Here is an 18,881-nt window from a genome sequence, read left to right as displayed (position 1 = left end):
CTGAAATATGTTCTGAATCTGCCCAATGAAGGCATCATGGGGCTGTTTGGTCTTTGAAGGGGACATCTTTGGAGATGATGACTGCCATTTGTCCACTCTTTATATCAGATTGATGGTCTTTGTATTGTCTTCTTTGCCCATGCAAGACTGCAGCCTCCTGTATAGAGTCCGTGGCCATGTTCTGGGGGTGGAATTCTGCTGACTACTCCTTCCATGCTCTCCCGGCTTCTCTGTAGCACCCCATAAGCTCCTGCCCAGTGTACCTCTTGGGGTCAGTGACTGGGTCTGCTTGGTTTGGGGTTTGCCTCTGGACACTGCCTCTCAGACCGTATACATCTCTGTCTAGAACCCCATTTTGGGGGTGCCGGGGTGGCTCAGTCGGTTGAGTGTCTGATTTCGGCTCAGGTCATGATCTCGTGGTTCACGAGTTAGAGCCCTGAGTCAGTCTCTGTGCTGAGAGTTCAGAGCCTGGAGCCTGCTTCCGATTCTGTGTCTCCCTCTCTCTCTGCCCCTCCCCTGCTCACGCTCTCTCTCGAAAATGAATAAACGTTAAAAAAAAAAAAAATTAGAACCCCATTTTGGGTTCGGTGCTTCTGGCTCTTGCTTCCTTGGGTAGAAACCTTTGCTCCACATGTGAAAGTGTTAGTCGTGTTCTTTTACAGACATAGCCCATGTGAAAACATCATCCTGTCCTGGAGTATTTTTTTTTTAAGTATTCTGTTACCGTTCCATTTCTTGGAACACTGAATGCTGTGTTGTCCTCTGAATACAAAGAACATGTTCCAGATCATTTTGGAGTTGTTTTGCATTAGTGGCAGCTCTGTGTTCTTCCCTGTAGCCTAGAGCATGTGTATTTTGAAAAAGGAATAATCTCTCTTCATGGAACAGATCAGGGTGAACTGATCTCTGGCATTTCTGCTCTAGTCAACCGGTTATTCTGCTGTGGAAACTCTACCTGTGGAGTTGGTTAAATATTTGTAGAACCCTTTTGAATGTTTCATCATATGGATTCTCCTCTGCGAATGTATTTCGTGTCTTTGGTAATGCTTCGTACTCTCCGGTCCTTAGCGTCTAAACAACACTGTTGCTATATATCATGGTGACTTTTATTTTTATGCGTGTGCTAGTTAAACACTGATGAAGTGCCAACACATCCAAAGCCACTGAGCGTGTCATCACCCATATTAATACCAGTCGTCATTAACGAGCCCTGTTTTCCAACCTGCAGGTCAGTATAGGCAATGACATGGCTAAAATCTCCCCGCATGGAAACAGGTTACCTGGATGTGATTGTGGTCGGTTTGTCTGTCCGTGAGACAGCACAGCTGAAGGACTGTCATCAGCTGAGTTTTATCAGAGCGTTTATGTGTATTTCCCCCCGAGTTTGATGATGGACGGTCACAGCCAAAAGAACACGCTTACATTTCATAATTTATGTGGCTTTTATGGTGCTCCATGGTTGTATCGTGTTTCCAGCTTTTACCCAGTGGTGTGTGCATCCTCTCCCGCCTTGCCAGAAGGATGTGGAGGGTAGGAACATCCCTTTCCCATCATTGTGCATCCACAAAAGTTCTCTCTCCAGAATGCGGCGAAGGATTTTATGGACTTGCGTCTGGCCCTCTCTGTGGAAAGCTGAACCAGAGAAAAGACTGGAAATAGGGATAGATCAATGTTAACTAGTCCTCGTGTGGATTTATTGCATGACAGATAGCACTGAGGCTAATGGGCACCGTGGCTGGCTTTTTATTCAGCTCGGCCGCTGCACTCGGGCGCAGAGGAATTGAAAAGCAGAGACCCGGCTGTTCGTCTGGGCCCTGTCATTACTCAGGTGCATGTTCTTGTTAAGGGCTCTTGGGTCAGAGGAGCAGAAATCCAGTCAAGCTAACTCAAGTAAAAAGTGCAAATGAAACCATAGAGATTGTAAGGAACCCAAAGAGAGGAAACAGAGGTGAGCCTTGTGGGGACAGGTGCAGGAAATGGTAAAGACACCACTTCTGTCTCTCTCTCTCCTTCTCCCTGCGGGGCCCTGGTGTGGCCCTTCCCCTCCCCTCTGGAAGTCTGCCGTATTCTCCCGTCTGCCTCTCTGGAGTCTGTTTCTGCACAGCCTTGACCTGCACGGGGTTTGGTTTGTCCTGCCTCACCTTTGACACCCACGCCGTGTGACTTCTCTCCCGGCTCGGGCTCCCCAGTTGCTCTGTTGTTTTTCCATCACCCCAATTCCAAATTCCCAGGAGGAACAGCGGACGCCCGGCCCTGAGCAGAGGTTGTCGGCGAGGTTCGAGCCCCCGCACTCGGCCCTTCCCCTTTCTCTCTTTCTGCGCTCCGCGCCGTCGTGTGTCTGTACGACGAGCAGGTTGTGTTGATGTCAGTATCCCGTTCGGTGTTTTTTTTAACCCGGATGTGGCCGCCGCTTGCCTTCTCTCCAGGAAGCAACGCCTGTGTGTCCAGGCCGTGCAGCCTGCTCTGCCTGCCCAGGGCCAACAACGGTAAGAGCTGCCGGTGTCCGGAGGGCGTGTCCAGCACTGTCCTCCCGTCCGGGGACCTGATGTGCGACTGCCCGCAGGGCTATCAGCGGGAGAACAGCACCTGTGTCAAAGAAGGTGCGTCCCTTCTTCTTTTCTACCCTCCTTCCTCCTTCCCTCTCCCCTCCCCTCCCCTCCCCTTCCCCTTCCCCGTGCTGTGTGTTCCCCACGTTGCTGGGTTATTGAAATTGCCGCGGGTAAGAAACAAATCCGCTAGATACATACAGACATCCCGGCTCGGGAGCTGAGGCCTGTGGTACTTCAGTCCTCAGTGGGAGTCCCCTCTTTGTCTCCTTCTGCCTCTATTTATTTATTTATTTATTTATTTATTTATTTATTTTCACTTATTTTGAGATAGAGAAAGAGAGCGAGCGAGTAGGGGAGGGGCAGAGGGAGAGAGGAGAGAGTAAGAATCCTAAGCAGGCTCCGCACTGTCAGTGCAGAGCCCGACGTGGGGCTCAAGCTCACCAACCGTGAGATCATGACCTGAGCCGAAGTCAGACGCTTCACCGACTGAGCCATCCAGACGCCCTTCGTTCTGCCTCTTCCTTTCCTCATCCACCCCTCTACATCCGGGTTCTCAACTTCTCCTGCTTCCTGTCAGTTGGACCAAACCTGACTTGGAGAAAGGACTGGTCGGACCCCTTCACAGCTCACCTGGGCTCAGCAGCAGCTCTTTCCCACACCCTGTCCGCCCCCCCCCCCGCCCCCGCAACACTAGCCCAGAAACAACCAGAGTGTTCACAATGACGTTGCAGAGGGTCTTGAGGCTTTACCTCACGCCGTGACCAACTGGCTCTAACAACCCCATCCATTCTTGCTTTGAATGTGAATACATAGGTTCTAAAACTTTTCCTCTGAAAACCTGTCTTCGTCTTGCTTTCCTGTCTAATTTGTGCCCTTACCACCTCCGCAGTCCTGGCCCCGTATATTACTGTCAGTGAGGGGAACCTCTGGAAGGGGGCCCTGCCAGGAAGCGTCCGAATCCCTGCTATTTTCATTCCCAAGGTTATATTTGCTTTGTAATCACGGCCTCCCTCCTTATAGCAGCCTCTTAGTCCCGGGCGGGGGGAACACACGAAGCGGCCCTGGGGTCCCTTTTCCATAAGAAATACAAATGGAGGGGTGCTTGTGTGGCTCAGTCGGTTAAGCGTCCGACTCCTGGTTTCGGCTCAGGTTATGATCTCACGGTGTGTGAGTTCGAGCCCCGCATTGGGCTCTGTGCTCATAGTATGGAGCCTGCTTGGGATTCTCTCACTCCCTTTCTCTCTCTGCCCCTACCCTCCTTGCTCCCTCTCTCTAAACATAAATAAATACACTTAAAAAAAAAAGAAATATAAATGGAAAAAAGATGACCCTGCCCTTCTTAGACCCGGGAGATTCTCTTTCAGGCTCTGGACATCCTCTTACATCTGTTTTAGAAAGAAACAAAGTTAACGCTAAGTTAACCAAGAGGAGAGGGAAAGGCTTTTCTATATTTTCCATTAGAATGCCTTTGGTTACCCAAACAAGAGGCCAGTCATCACGTGTTCTAGACTCAGTTTACCAAACAACGCGTTTTTCTTTCTCCTGTGTGTCACGGGTAGAAAAAAACCTCAGAGTATTGTATATCCTTTGGTACCTACTTGACTGAAAAATTGAAGATCTATGAATATATATAATAGTATGTACAGAATACAGATGGCTATAACTATGTTGACTATGTATGTTTTCATACTGTGTAGACATAGTCCCTTAAGCAGTTCCTTGGATGATTAATATTTTATAACGTTGATGGGCTGGTATCTACCCATTGGACCCAACCTGCACCATCACTGTCCTTTTTCATTATTGTAATCACCCCCGGCACCTCTCTAGCTCCCTCTTACCCCTTAATTGTAATTGAAAGAGGAAATAAGGAGGCCTCTATCGTAGTGCAGGTGAGCTTGGCACCCCCCCTCTCTCCCTCTTGGCCATTTAAGGCCTGTTATTTGAGGAAGAGAAGCGGAAAGTCAAAAGAGAAGAGTCTTGCGGTCCAGCAGTAAGAATAATATTGGTTTCGTTTCCTCTTCTGCCTGCCGCCGGCGGCCAGAGAACACCTGTCTCCGTAACCAGTACCGCTGCAGCAACGGGAACTGTATCAACAGCATTTGGTGGTGCGACTTTGACAACGACTGTGGCGACATGAGCGACGAGAGAAACTGCCGTGAGTCTCTTAGCTTGGCCGGGCGTCTGGGATGTTACACGTTTGTGGTTACTCACGAGGCCGGTCAGCAACTCCCAGGTGCGGACCTGCCACCCCGGATGGCCCCTCATGATCAGCGATGCCCGTTTAGGCTGATGGGGCTTGGAGAACAGAGAAGAACATGTCTCCACCGCCACTTAGATACGGGTTATTGTTTAACACCCAACCCCCACAGGTGAGGGAAGTGCTCACTACAAGGGGTTGACCAAGAAGCATCTCGTGGCTGAAACTGAGCTGCCTGGGGCATCAGGCGGCCTGGGCTGTAACTGTGGCCCTACTACTGTGATAAAGCTGTTGACCAGGTGACATTCCTTGATCGGTAAATTCAACCTTTTCAGAGATTGGAAACAGGTTTTACTTTGTATGCCACTCCAATCGGCGGATATCAGCTGCCTGCCAGGCTCTAGAGTGATCATCCTAATTGACTGACGATGCCTGGTTTAGTTTGAAATGCGGGGCTGTCGGGGCGCCTGGGTGGCTCAGTCGGTTAAGCGGCCGACTTCGGCTCAGGTCACGATCTCACGGTCCGTGAGTTCGAGCCCCGCGTCGGGCCCTGGGCTGATGGCTCAGAGCCTGGAGCCTGCTTCCGATTCTGTGTCTCCCTCTCTCTCTGCCCCTCCCCCGTTCATGCTCTGTCTCTCTCTGTCTCAAAAATAAATAAACGTTAAAAAAAAAAAAAATGAAATGCGGGGCTGTTGATAGGTGTGCATGGAAACATCCACTCCAAAGAGTGTATACTTTGTAAGGGTAACAACTAAAATATATGATTGTGTTTAGCAAGGTTTAAAGACAAACAAATAACTACATATCATGGGTAATTGATTTACTTCCAGTTTTTAATTTTTAGTAGCTTCGACATTACCTTGTAAGGAGGTGCTTTGCCTTCTGACAGTGAGTAATACGTTCAGACATTCACTCAGCAAGTATTTGTTGAGGACTCCCTTGTTCTAGGCTCTGTGCTCTGTTCTAGGCTCTGTGCTTGGCTCTGTGCCTGGCCTTAGGTGATCAGGTGGACAGGTGGATCAGGAGTTTACAGTCTGTAGGGGAGTTGGAAAAATAGAGGCAGTTACAGAGGAGCCTATGAGTGCTGTGATGGGGACGCACCATATGCATCCAGGAAGAGCACACAAATCAAGCTTGGGTAGGTATTTATGGAGAGCCCTGAAGAAGGGTGGGTAGAGGTGAGCCAAGCAGAGGTGGAGGGAATATCGTGGTAGGCAAGAGAACTGCAGGTATGAAAACCCAGAGGTCAGAGTGCATGGTGTGGGGCATCGGTGACAGGAATGGAGAGTTGGCCTAGGGATGGTCCCCAGAGCAGCAAGGGCCTGTGAGCTTTATTCAGAGGAGCAGTTGGGAACGGTTGAAATGACATGATGAGATTTTTGTCTTTGGAAAGATAAGGACTAGGAAGAATGCACTGGAGCGGAAGCAGACCGGGAGCAGGCAAGCCAGAAACTAATCCGCAGGCTTCTCTTTCAAATATTTCCCCATGGGAAATCCAAAAGCTCGTTGACCATTTTGTGCTGTAAGAACAGGTCGATGGGTGCCTCCTGGCTCCATATACTCTTCTGGCCTCTGGTGGACGTACTTAGCCAGCCACCTGTGGGGGCTGTGCCAGGTTCCCAGGCTGTTGCATCCAGAAAGTAACCTCAGGAGCAGTCAATTCACTGATAAAACTACGTATTGCCCTTTCTGGCTCACAGGAGGTTTTTACTAAACCTCTTCTTAATGATTTTTTCTTTGGTTTCAGTGGTTGCCATTCACACCCAGGGAGAAGAGCTTACTGAATGGCAGATTTGGGAAAACATTAGGCTATCTGTGTGTTTTCTTCTTTTCTACCAGAGTCTCAGGAAGGTGTGGTGTTTGTGGGGGAAGAGCCAAAGCTCCTTAAAAACTGTCCACATGAACAACAGGGGAGCCTACCTTGGAAAGGACTTTATTACAGAGTGGGAGAGGAGATGCTTCTTAGAACTGGCACGTTGGGTGAAGATTGCCAAGATATGATTAGGCTTGGTGGAAGCAGAGAGATTTAAACTAGACGACCTTGTGTCCAGTGATGGGGATTCTACCCTGGGTTTTGGTGTCTACTCGACGGATAAGCCGGGATCTTGTGTTGGTTCAGCGTTAGGAGGGAAGGACCTCCCTCCATGTTCAGGACTTGACGCTCTCCCGCCCAGCCCGTGAGCTCTGCGCGGGCCTCACAGGCTTCCAGAGAGTTCACACTCGTCCTCTGGGTCAAGTTGGCAGCTGGCTCTGAACCCGCCCTGCTTTGGTGTCACCGTCAGCTGGGATTGACCTTCCCGGGACCATGGGACTTACTTGCTGCTCTGTTCTTTCTCCATTGACTCCACTTGGCCCAAGTCCCGACCAGTCAGATGTGGCAGAGGGGAGGGGTGGCAGGGGACCCAAGAGAGTGGTGCTTGTCTGTGTCTGCTCAAGCGGCTCCCTTATCAAGGAGGAGGAGAGCCGCGCTTATCCTGATGGTGGAGGCGCCCCGGCCGAGGGCAGGGCTGCAGGAAAGGAGCAGGCTGTGGCTGGGCAGTCCTGTCTGGGAAGTTAAATGCAACATCCCGTCAGCTGCCAGGGGGTGTGGCAGGGGGGCATCCTGTCAGTTCATCTCCCTCTTGCGCGCACACACGCTCCTGTGCTGGGTAGCTGTCAGGTACTCTGGGTTTTGACATGAATCCCCTGCAGCCTTGTCATTTTTGCATTCATCCTCTGCCTCCCACCATGAGCTCAATTACAGAGAAGAAATGGAGCCTCAAATAAGAGCTGCTGGGGATGTGTCACGGCAGCGTTGGCTTTTCATTTCACGGCACAGCCCCACCCTCCGCCCCAGGATTCTCTTCTGTCACATCCTACCTTGTGTGTCAGCTGCTTCCGAGAGCAGCCTTTCCTGGAGGGTCTTTGGCTGGGGTCAGGGGGTTGTGCTCACCTTCAAATAAGTTCTGTTCCAAAGAGGGAGAGGAATCTGTACCCGTTCGGATGCAGTCGGGCAGAGGAAGGACGAGGAAGAGACGTGACATCTGGTGGGAGCCTCTTCTATTTTACAGCCTATCTAATGGGCTCTGGTCCCAAACCTGTTTCCTTATTTATTTTCACAAGCCTGTCACAGGGTAGGTATTGTACGATTTCCACATTACAATGGAGAACACAGAGGCACAGGACGGTTAGGTTACATAAGTAAGTGGTAGATAACAGAACCGAGAGATCCGTATCTAGTCTTTCTGTCATCACAGCACTTGGCCCCATCACCTTATCCTCTTCCTGCTGTGCAGGAAACAGGCTCAAGGAGGTTAAAGTTAATTGCTTGAGGCGGAGGCAGAGCCAGGATTTGAAGCCTGACAACAGGGACCGCGTGCCCGCTGCAGAATCCTTGCCCAACGCTCCCTGTGTCATCGAGACGAGGAGGTGCCAGCTTCTTGTGCGACATTGGGCTTCTTTAATGGTAGTTTTTCTAGATGAAGGTGTTTCTGCCACTTACTTAGGAAGACCCCTCCGTGTCGGAGCGGATCGTAGGAGGTAGTCCAGCCCATCAGTCTCTCTCCCAGCTGGATGGTGGTTTCTCACTTTCCCAGCCCGGTTCCCATCTGGAAGCTGTCTACCGAAACACACGCTCTGATCTCCCTTGGTCGTAAATTTCAGGTTCTCATGGTTCCCCCCCCCCCCCCCCCACCCTTGGTTGGCTCTCCAGGGAAATGTTTGTGTTTGGCAGGGGGAATGAATTGTTCCTAACGAGTATGTTGTGTCTCCTGTCTTAGCTACTACCGTTTGTGATCTGGATACCCAGTTCCGTTGCCAGGAGTCCGGGACCTGCATCCCCCTCTCCTACAAATGTGACCTCGAGGATGACTGTGGAGACAATAGTGATGAAAGTCATTGTGGTAAGGAGACACGACGTCCAGGAGCCCCATTCCTGAGCAGGGCGACACTCTTTGCTCACTGGGCTGTTGTGGGTTACAGATGCAGAATTTCTTTTCTTTTCTTTTCTTTTCTTTTCTTTTCTTTTCTTTTCTTTTCTTTTTTTTCCTTTTCTCTTCCTTTCTTTTCCTTTCCTTTCCTTTCCTTTCTTTTCTTTTCTTTTCTTTTTTCTTTTCTTTTCTTTTCTTTCCTTTCCTTTCTTTTCTTTTCCTTTCTTTTCTTTTCTTTTCTCTTCCTTTCTTTTCTTTTCCTTTCCTTTCCTTTCCTTTCTTTTCTTTTCCTTTCTTTTTTTTCTTTTCCTTTCTTTTCTTTTCTTTTTTTTCTTTTCTCTTCCTTTCCTCTCCTTTCTTTTCTTTTCTTTTCTTTTCCTTTCTTTTCCTTTTTTTCTTTTCTTTTCTCTTCCTGTCTTTTCTTTTCCTTTCTTTTCTTTTCTTTTCTCTTCCTGTCTTGTCTTTTCCTTTCCTTTCCTTTCCTTTCCTTCCTTTCCTTTCCTTTCCTTCCTTTCCTTCCTTTCCTTCCTTTCCTTTCCTTTCCTTTCCTTTCCTTTCCTTTCCTTTCCTTCCCTTCCCTTCCCTTCCCTTCCCTTCCCTTCCCTTCCCTTTCCTTTCCTTTCCTTTCAATTTTTTTTAAAGAAGTTTATTTTTTATTTTGAAAAATAAAGAGTGTGCGTGCAAACAGGGTAGGGACAGAGAGAGAGGAAGATGCAGAATCCCAAGCAGGCTCTGTGCCACGAACGCAGAGCCCCGCACGGGGCTCGAACTCACAGACCATGAGATCATGACCTGAGCTGAGATCAAGAGTTGGACGCTTAACCGATTGTGCCACCCAGGCGCCCTGATGCAGGATTTCTGAAAGCGTCTCTGGGTTTATGATAGTCCAGCTGCATGACCACCATGGTAGGAATGATTCATTCAAAAAATAACAGCCCCTGCTTGTACCTTGCAGAGGCGCTGTAAGTATGGATATGATAGTGAGGAAGATTTCTAAATGAATTTAGGCGGTTCGTAACAGCTGTATATGGAACAGACTTGGCCCACACATCTGGGTGGCTGTGAGATTAGCCTCCCGAACACACAGATCAATACCTTTGTGAACGTTTTTTTTTTTTTTTTTTTTTTTAATTTTTTTTTTTTAAACGTTTATTTATTTTTGAGACAGAGAGAGACAGAGCATGAACAGGGGAGGGTCAGAGAGAGGGAGACACAGAATCGGAAGCAGGCTCCAGGCTCCGAGCCATCAGCCCAGAGTCCGACGCGGGGCTCGAACTCACGGACCGCGAGATCGTGACCTGAGCCGAAGTCGGCCGCTTAACCGACTGAGCCACCCAGGCGCCCCAGTGAACGTTTTTTAAAACCAGTCTAACTCAGTAAACTCTGTTAGAAGCCCAGCAGATGGTACGAACATAGTTTGAACATCTGTTTTCCGAATGGAGGTTTTTACATTTAGAAAAATCAGTGTGTTGGAATTGCAAGGCGTGATAAGGAGTTCTCTAGTTCAAGTCCTTTCAGTTTCCAATTAAATGACCGAAGGGACATATTTCAGGTGATGCTATTAGTTTGTGTCAGAGTAGGAACCCGGAGCCTTGTTTCCCACCCGACCCCCGCTGCTGCCCAGCACCGGCCCTGCCCCGGTTCACGAGGCCTGTCTTGGTGAATGGCTCTGGTACCCAACTCCGCGTTGCTGACTGTGCAAGGAGGAAACATTACACAGTGCACACAGTGTACCAGATTGGAGGGATCCTGGCCATGAAAGGGAAGTGAGAACGGAGGCCAGACGCTGACCCCAGACATCGTGATGAGATGGTGTGGCCGTGCCAGTTCTCTCTGCCCACCCACAGGGCAGGTCCAGTCAGGCTGTGCCTGTGCTTACAGATGGGGCCTGCTATTTTCACCAGCAGGCAGTTTGACCCCAGGGACTGAAATGAGGAGAGCAGGGGAAATGCTCCTAGCCTGGCTCTCTGAGGAATTTTGTGGGATCACGTCATTTTCCCTCATCTCTGTAAACATAGGAAGTTCTGGAAAGCAGTCTTCAGGATCCAGTGCTGTTCTCCCTGCATTTCTTCCATCTCCTCCTCAGCGCCCTCAGAGGGGTGAAGGGCACAGCTTGGTAGGAAGGAGACCCCAGTGGTGTCACTCACTGGGCACACGTTTGACCATCCGCTGGCCGGATTCTCCCTTCATGAGCCTGTTCATGCTGGTGTCTCCTGAGTCCATCCTGGGGTCTCAGTCCCTGACATCCTCAGAGCCAGGTCCTCTTAAATATCTGAATCCCCAACTTCACCCTCAACTTGTCTCCTGAATGAGGGCAACTCAGGGAGTCACCCTGGGCCCCAGACTTGGCTACCTCTGGGCCCCAGACTTGGCTACCTCTGTTTTCATAGAATCTTTTTTTTTTTTAATGTTTATTTACTTTTGAGACACACACACACACACACACACACACACACACACACACACACAGAGTGTGAGCAGGGGAGGGACAGAGAGAGGGAGACACAGAATCTGAAGCAGACTCTAGGCTCTGAGCCATCACCACAGAGCCCGACGCGGGGCTCAAACTCATGAAACATGAGATCATGACCTGAGCTGAAGTCAGATGCCCAACTCACTGAGCCACCCAGGCGCCCCACATAGAATTTTTAAAACTCCATTTCAGGGGTGCCTGGGAGGCTCAGTTGAGCGTCTGACTCTTGGTTTCGATTCAGGTCACGATCTCAATGGTTGGTGGGTTCGAGCTCCGTGTCGGGCTCCACGCTGACAGCTCAGAGCCTGCTTGGGATTCTGTCTCTCCCCCTCTCTCTCTGCCCTTCCCCCACTCGCTCTCACTGTCTCTCTCAAAATAATTAAATAAACTTAAAAAAAAATTTTTTTTTAATTCCATTCGAAAGTTCTGTTTTAAAGGATAGTCCCAGGGCCTGTAAATGGTGTTGCCAGGGAAGCCTGCTTGCAAGTCTTGGCCAGGCTGCACGGGCTCATTTGCTTCAGGACCCCACCTTTCTAGAGACAGCTGGCCAGCCAACATCCCTGGAGCTCTGCCCACAGAAGCTCCCCAGTTTCCTGTGTTTCGGGAGCTCGGCACTGACCTCACGTTCCCCTGTCTGAGCATCACATCCTAATCAGCCCCCTTGGAGTTCTCACTACCCCCTTTCTGAAACCACAGGCTGATACTAGAAGGCTTCTGTTTCTTGAGAATTCTGCTTTTTGGACAACTAGAGCATCGCCCCCCAACCTTCCCATCGCAGTAGCCATAGACGGTGGTAATATTTGCAGAGTGCACCGAGAATAACCCTGTTCTTTCCTGGAGGCAACCAGCAGCAGGAGTATCTCGGGGCACCCGTACCCCATTTGCAGCACGCTGGCTGGAATCAATCCTCAGCGGCCTTGCAAATCCCCGGTGCAAGTCCGTGCTGTGTCTGGATAACTGGGGATGATGCGGATAATGCGTGCCCTGCTAACCCTTAGGGGCTCTGGCGCCAGAATGGAATCATGAGCGAGGCTTTGTCCCCACGGCTGTGTGGTCTCTCTCTGGTCTCTCCTGCAGAAATGCACCAGTGTCGGAGTGACGAATACAACTGCAGTTCGGGCATGTGCATCCGCTCCTCCTGGGTGTGTGACGGGGACAATGACTGCAGAGACTGGTCTGATGAAGCCAACTGCACCGGTCAGTACTTCCTGCTCTCCCTGAACGGCACTTGTCTGTATGTGCGCTGGTTAGCCTCGCAGCCCTACGTGATCGTAGACTCTAGGCTCTGAGAACTGGACCGTAGACATCAGCCAATTGGCTGCTTCTCAGAGAGCTGGTCTGTGATGAGCTTGTGCCGACGGGTAAACCAACATCCTGCTTTCTTCATGGAGAAGGTCTTGCTGTGAAAAAAGGATTGACTAAACGGGTATCCTGATACAGTCAGTTCACATTCTGGCTCAAGCTTATTTCTTCTTGACCGTTAATACACAGTTGACAGACTTGGTCCCTTGTCTGGGGACCCTACTTTGGGTAGCACTGGACTAGCTCGTGGTTTTGATTGTTTTTTTTAATGTTTATTTATTTTTGAGAGAGAGAGCAAGAGAGAGAGACAGAGCATGAATGGGGGAGGGGCAGAGAGAGAGGGAGAGAGAAACACAGAATCCGAAGCAGGCTCCAGGCTCCGAGCTGGCAGCACAGAGCCCGACACGGGGCTCGAACCCATGAACTGTGAGATCATGACTTGAGCTGAAGTCAGGCGCTTAACCAACTTGAGCCGCCCAGGCGCTCCTAGCTCAGGTTTTTGAATGGGGAGCATCAGAGAATTCCCCAATGGTGAAAGCCTAAAGTGTACTGTGCACCTGTTTGGGGCAAGATTTTATGAAAAATAAAGTTGGAAAGAGCATGAGGATATGAGAGAAAGGCTGGGCGGTGTGATGTGGAGGTAATGTTTGAATTCTTCTGTTGAGTGATGGGTTCACTCATGTTCATTATACTACTTTTTATGAATGAATGAATGAATGGGGCCCATTTACATTACGGTGGAATGGAGGAGAACGAAGAATTGGGAACGCTGTGGAGGGGGAAAAAAAGACTGATCCCATTGCCTGATGAGTAAATTTTCTCTGCAACTTCTTGAAATTCACTCAGTTCTACGTTTAAATCTCTCCAGTGATGGGGCTAAGGTGGTTTCACGTACCCATTTCGTCGTGGTGAGGGCAGATCTGCTTCTCGGCTTTGGTTTTCAATTCACTGTTAACTGCATTAACTTGTCATTCATGCAGTTAACTTGTCATCATGGCTCTTGTGGCGGGACTTCCAAGGCCCCTGTCTTAATCTCTCTCGCCCCCAGCGTGCCCCACCGGTTCCTACACTGCCCAGCATCTGGGAGCTCGAAGCATGCCTACCAGTGTGTAAAAGCAAATAAAAAGAAGGTTATGTGATCAGACCCCAAATGTAAATAGAGACAACTTGTGTCGTGATGCTTTAGATTTGGTTCCTGTAGGGCAGAAGTGACCTTTGACCCCTTTGTGTTCTCCCACTGCCCAGCCCCTGGGAAGAGTGCCTGTTCAGGGAACTTTTGTCAATTTGGTAATTTATACAACTGCTTTTCTGTAGTCATCTTAGTTTCGAGGTGACCTCCTGTGGCCTTAAAGAGTACATGGCCCTCCCCGAATGCCCTGTCGTCCCACAGGATGATCTGTGATGTTACCAAATTCTGTCCCCTTGCAAACTTACCCTGAACTTGCCCTTTGTCCTTTCTGGTGTGATCTGTCAGTGTCTGAACCTCTGTTCTGGGGGCACTGCAGGAAAATGCTTCTCTCCAAACATGAGCATGGCCCGCAGAAGGAGGAAAAACCAAGGTCTGTGAAGGAATTGCCGTCAGCCCAGGAACCACGAGTGCTGTCTGGAAGCTGTGGGTTTGGGTGGATGATTGGGTAATAAATTAGAGGGGTGCACTTGGGCATTTCAGTTTGTAAATTGCAAAATGATTGAACATCTTGTTAGCACAACCGCGTTAGTCAATTTTGTGTTTCAGCAGCATGTGCTGATCTTCCGGGATGAATGATCAACCCGTTTCTATGGGTGGGCTCACCGTAGACTCCTGATTTTCCTCTCTCATTTTTTTCTGGCAGGGCTGTCTGGGGAAAATGTAGAGTGTTTGCACCTCACCTGCTCCCCTGTTCCCATGGCTGTTCTTCCAAAGCTATTTAAAGATGATTCTCCTTCCCTGTCATCTCCGAATCGATGGCGGTCAGCTGTGAGCTCATTAGGATGTATGGCGTGTCACTTCATTTCCTGACCTAACAAATTAAGTCATCTGCAAAGCCAGGGAAAATAGATCGGGGTCGACTGACTTCCTGTTGGCCTCAGCTTGCGTGCAAGGTCTTTGCTCTTCTCCCCCCCTGCTTTTTCCTTTCACGGGATTGAATTTCCTTTATTCCCTTCTCCCCACCTCCCTGAATGGAATTTTGAACTTAAACTTGATTTCTGTTGTATTAGCGGTTACACTTAGACGTCTCGTGTGTCTTTGTAGTAACATCTGCCTCTCCTCAGAATGCCTGCATTCCAGTCTCTGCACATGGTCCCAAGACTAACAGACTCAGTAAATACTTAGTATTTTGGTTTCACATTTTAAAAATCCTAATATTAGCCATTGCTATTATATTTTAGTAACCATTTATCACTGCTTCTTGTATCTGATGCCTCCCTTCTGAGTACATCCTTCTCCATTTCTTGGCAGCAGGAGTCCGTGAGTGGTAAACTCTTTTAAGTTTTGTTTATATAAACGTGTCTTTATTTTGCTGCTCTCAAGTCCTGAATTCAGATGGATCTGGGTTTCTGGGTTTGTGGTAATTTTCCGCAAGTATCTTGACGAAATCATTCTGTTTCCTTCTGGCCTCTTCTGTGTTGATTTGATTTCTCCTGTCGGGTGATCTGTTCAAACGACAATCAGACGTTCTTTCCTCTCGAGTTCTCTGTAGGTTCTTGTTGATTCGTTTGTCTTGTGGTTGGTGTGCAGCTTCCCCCATCTAGGTGTGGAATTATTTTTATTTGTCCTGCTCTTGAGACTTGTTTTCCTTCTCGGGTCTGGGGATTTGTTTTTCATCGATTCTGGGGAACTACAGCCATGATCTTTTCAGCTCTATTTGCTACTTTCTCTGCTTTGGTCTTCAGCAGTTACTGTCAACCATTTTGTTGGACTGTGCCCTTCTGTTGTTCATGGTTCCTGTTTTTGTATCCCCTGTCTCTTTATGACTCTTTATGACTGTCTATAGTCTCGGTTACTTCCTCAGACTTCTCTTCCAGTTCAACGGTTCTCTTTTCAGCTAAATCTAATGGGCTGTTTCACAAATCCCCTGAGCTATTATTATTTCCATGACTACATATACATTTTTTAAGCTTATTTTTGAGAGAGAGAGAGAGAGAGAGAGAGAGAGAGAGAGAACAGGGGAGGGGCAGAGAGAGAGGATCCAAAGTGGGCTCTGTGCTGACGGTAAAGAGCCCAATGTGGGGCTCAAACTCACGATCCGTGAGATCATGACCTGAGCCGAAGTTGGACGCTTAACTGACTGAGCCACCCCTGGGCACCCCATGACTGTATTTTTTTATATCTCGAATTTCTGTCTCTTTTCTTTATGCTTTACGTTATTACTTTTATTTCACTAATCATTGAAGTTATATTGATATTCTCATTTGTGTTCCCTCGTTCTCTTCCTAATAGTCCAGTGCTGTGTGTTGAATGTGGCAGTGCTTTCCTACCGCATTAATTCATTCATCCCTTCTGCCCCCCCCCACTTGTATTTGGTTAATAATTTCCATCGGGTATTCCAGAGGGTCCTGCTGAGTCATAGAAGATCTGTCCAAGTCAGAGAGTAAGGTGTGGGATAACGGCCTCTATTAGAAACCAGGATGCTCTAATTTCATGGTCATTTACCCCATTAGCCCATCCATTCTTATAGTCACAGTGAATCCTGCCGTGTGAAGATTCGTATTTTTCTTCCCAGTTCTTTAGTCTGTATTAAAGCCCATCTCTTCTATCCCTGTGATTAAAAAAAAAAAAGTATTAATTGAACATGTATTATTTACTAGACACTTAGTGTCAGAGAGCTAATAAGTTACTCAGGAGGTGGGAAAATTCAGAAAAAGAGAATGTGTTAAGCATTGCATTCATACCTGGCCACTTAAAATGGAATGGTGCAAACTGATTCTTTCTGAGCGCAGCTCCTGTGATGGATTTTGGAGATCTCCGACATGCCTCCCAGAATGGTCATTTGGAAACTCCATTAGCACTCTGAAATTGCTTTCAATTAAAAGTGAAATGCATAAGCTGAATAATAACAAGCAGATCAGTATGGTAATGAGCTTAGGCAGCAGCATATTTTATGAAAGTGAGCAAGGCTTTGCTGAGGAATATTTTCAAGGGCTGTCAGACTTGGAAAACCAACAGATCAAAAAGTATTCCAGGCAATGGCTGTTTACTGGGGCAAAAAATCATGTACCCTGTTATTCCTCTTACCAGATAAGTATATTTTAAAAAAAGATGTTTAATGGATTCCTTGTACCAAAGGTTGTAAAATATTGAAACTTCCTGTAGACCTGTTTGCATGCTACGCATATATCCTTGGTCTTCAGAGAGAGAGGAAGACAGCAGATAATGGACCACCACTTGTGTTAAAGTGGCTTGAAAGATCAGGTTCTTTGTATTTCCGACTGCTGCAAAAAATAGCCTCAAATTCAGTAGAAATTCTCGAGGGCGTTGGAAGCCAATTTTCCCAACCCTTGAGTAGCAGTTGCCAACCATCTTGATTGAATAAATAACTACAGTATGCACTCAGGAACCCACTTTTGTTTGTCTTGCCTCCTGGGTTGCGCAGACATCCTGTCCACACAGTTCAACTAACAGAGGGCTCATCTATCTCGGTGGTATTATTTTATGTCAGTTGTCAAAAAGGCCAGGCCTGGCTTTCATTCGGCCATGAACAGACACAAGCGGCTTTCTGTTTCAGTGGAGGAAGGGCAACTCTCATGGAGAAGGTGGTTAGTCGTGTTGGTTGGGTTCAAGGCACTCATTCTGCGTCTGAACCAGCCTTTGATCAGGCCTTCGAGAAGTTGCTAAAGGACTTCCAGGTGGCCTCAGCCCACGTATGCAGCTAGGGCTGTTCAGTTATAACAATAGCTCTGTTCTACTTGCCTCTTTTGAAATGATTGTCGGGGACACCACGTATTTATTGTTGTCTGGTGGATGTCACTCCTGACTGTTGAGAAAGTTAGACGAGTCTGGGAGGTCCTGGGACCTTTTCTTTGTGAGCCTGGATAAATCTTCTGTGCCCTTTGGAGCTGAGGTTTTCCCCATCTGAAATTGGGTAGTTGGTTTAGAATTATAAAATGACAGCCTGTCAGAGCCGACCAGGGTCCTTATGTGTCAGCATCGATGATGAGACTGAGGCCCCCGCACAGTGGCTGGACCGGGTCTAGGGCCAGTCTCCTGAGCACCCGCCGCCTCTCCTTGTCCCACAGAATCTGCATGAGTGGGTGGGTTTATGGGAGAAGATGAAGTGGCAAGACGGAGCAGGGGCAGCACAGGCTGTGGGCTGGGATAGCCCTGGAGCCATTACTTAATCGTCTTTGTGAACGTGGGCGAGTTTCTTCATTTCTCTGAGGCTGTTTCTCACCTGTGGACGGGGAATAATCCTTACATCGTAGGTGGTTGTGAAAAGCAAATGATTTTTCTGGTTGTTGTTTTTAACGTGTGTACATCGGCACTTGTATAACATTTCCAGACCCACAGAGCCAAGCGATTGCTTCATCAGGAGGCTGCCCCCCACCTTCAGGGCGGCCCCGGGTGCCTAGCTCCTGGCCAGGGAGGAGCTCGGGTGCTCCCCACGCGTACCTTTTGACCCAGTGCGGTGTCTCTTTAGTCAGCCCCTGGGCGGTTGGTGGGGGAGCGGCCGTGAGGGCGGCATTCACACGCTCTCTCTCCCCTTTTGCCGGAAGCCATCTACCACACCTGCGAAGCCTCCAACTTCCAGTGTCACAACGGGCACTGTATCCCCCAGCGGTGGGCGTGTGACGGCGACATGGATTGCCAGGACGGTTCTGATGAGGATCCCGTGAAGTGCGGTAAGTGCAAACGCTCCAGCCTTCCCCTGGAGCTTCCCCGGTGTCTGCTGGTCGGGAAAAGAGGCCACAGATGGGCCGGGGAGTCCTGCTCCACCGTTCCTCTCTGCCCACTCTGACAACCAAAGAAGCCCGCCCAGGTTCCGTATGGCATCGCGCAGGACTTAAAGGGGTGTGTGATACGGTCTTCGTTGTCAGGCAAGCCGTTTGGCCTCATTGCTTTTCCATCGCGGCTTTGAAGCAAAGCAGTGGAAACCAATGAACGCACCCAGAGTGCTAACTGCAGTCACCAAGGACGGAAATTGCCAGGGTTCTGCCAGAACTTAGCCAACGGTTTCTCTATAAATAGCCTATTTTATGACTGAGAGTTCTCTGTTATGGTCCTTTGGTAAAATGGACCCTTCCCCGAAGGTAGAACATTTTCAGCATAAGTGATTTAGAAGAGAATTCCGAGGTCATCAGTTACCTTCACAAAATAGCTCTGACACGAACACAACGTATGAAATCCTCTTTGATACCAGATATCTTTAAGGTTCCCTCTCCTTATCCTTTTCTCTATAACGTCTGTCAGAAACCAACCCCCCGTGTTTCTCCTCTGCTCTCAATATTCTGCTCACAGAATACTTCAACAT

The 18,881-nt window shown here is 48.7% G+C and overlaps 1 protein-coding gene across 1 annotated transcript in view; it reads left to right on the top strand.

Moving 5' to 3' along the window:
• The window catches only part of SORL1 (sortilin related receptor 1), a 168,643-nt gene that overhangs the window by 107,890 nt on the left and 41,872 nt on the right, over positions 1 to 18,881 (top strand). The window contains exons 22-26 of the mRNA XM_078432861.2: positions 2,427 to 2,600; positions 4,594 to 4,707; positions 8,508 to 8,630; positions 12,208 to 12,327; positions 18,127 to 18,252. Of these exons, the coding sequence (XP_078288987.2) occupies positions 2,427 to 2,600; positions 4,594 to 4,707; positions 8,508 to 8,630; positions 12,208 to 12,327; positions 18,127 to 18,252 (657 nt within the window). The remainder of the gene's footprint in view (positions 1 to 2,426; positions 2,601 to 4,593; positions 4,708 to 8,507; positions 8,631 to 12,207; positions 12,328 to 18,126; positions 18,253 to 18,881) is intronic.

Source organism: Panthera onca, chromosome D1 (assembly GCF_046562875.1).
Source record: "Panthera onca isolate mPanOnc1 chromosome D1, mPanOnc1 haplotype 2, whole genome shotgun sequence".
Lineage (NCBI taxonomy): Eukaryota > Metazoa > Chordata > Mammalia > Carnivora > Felidae > Panthera > Panthera onca.
The sequence above is the reverse complement of the archived record's forward strand: the minus strand, read 5'-3'. Positions and strand labels throughout refer to the sequence as shown.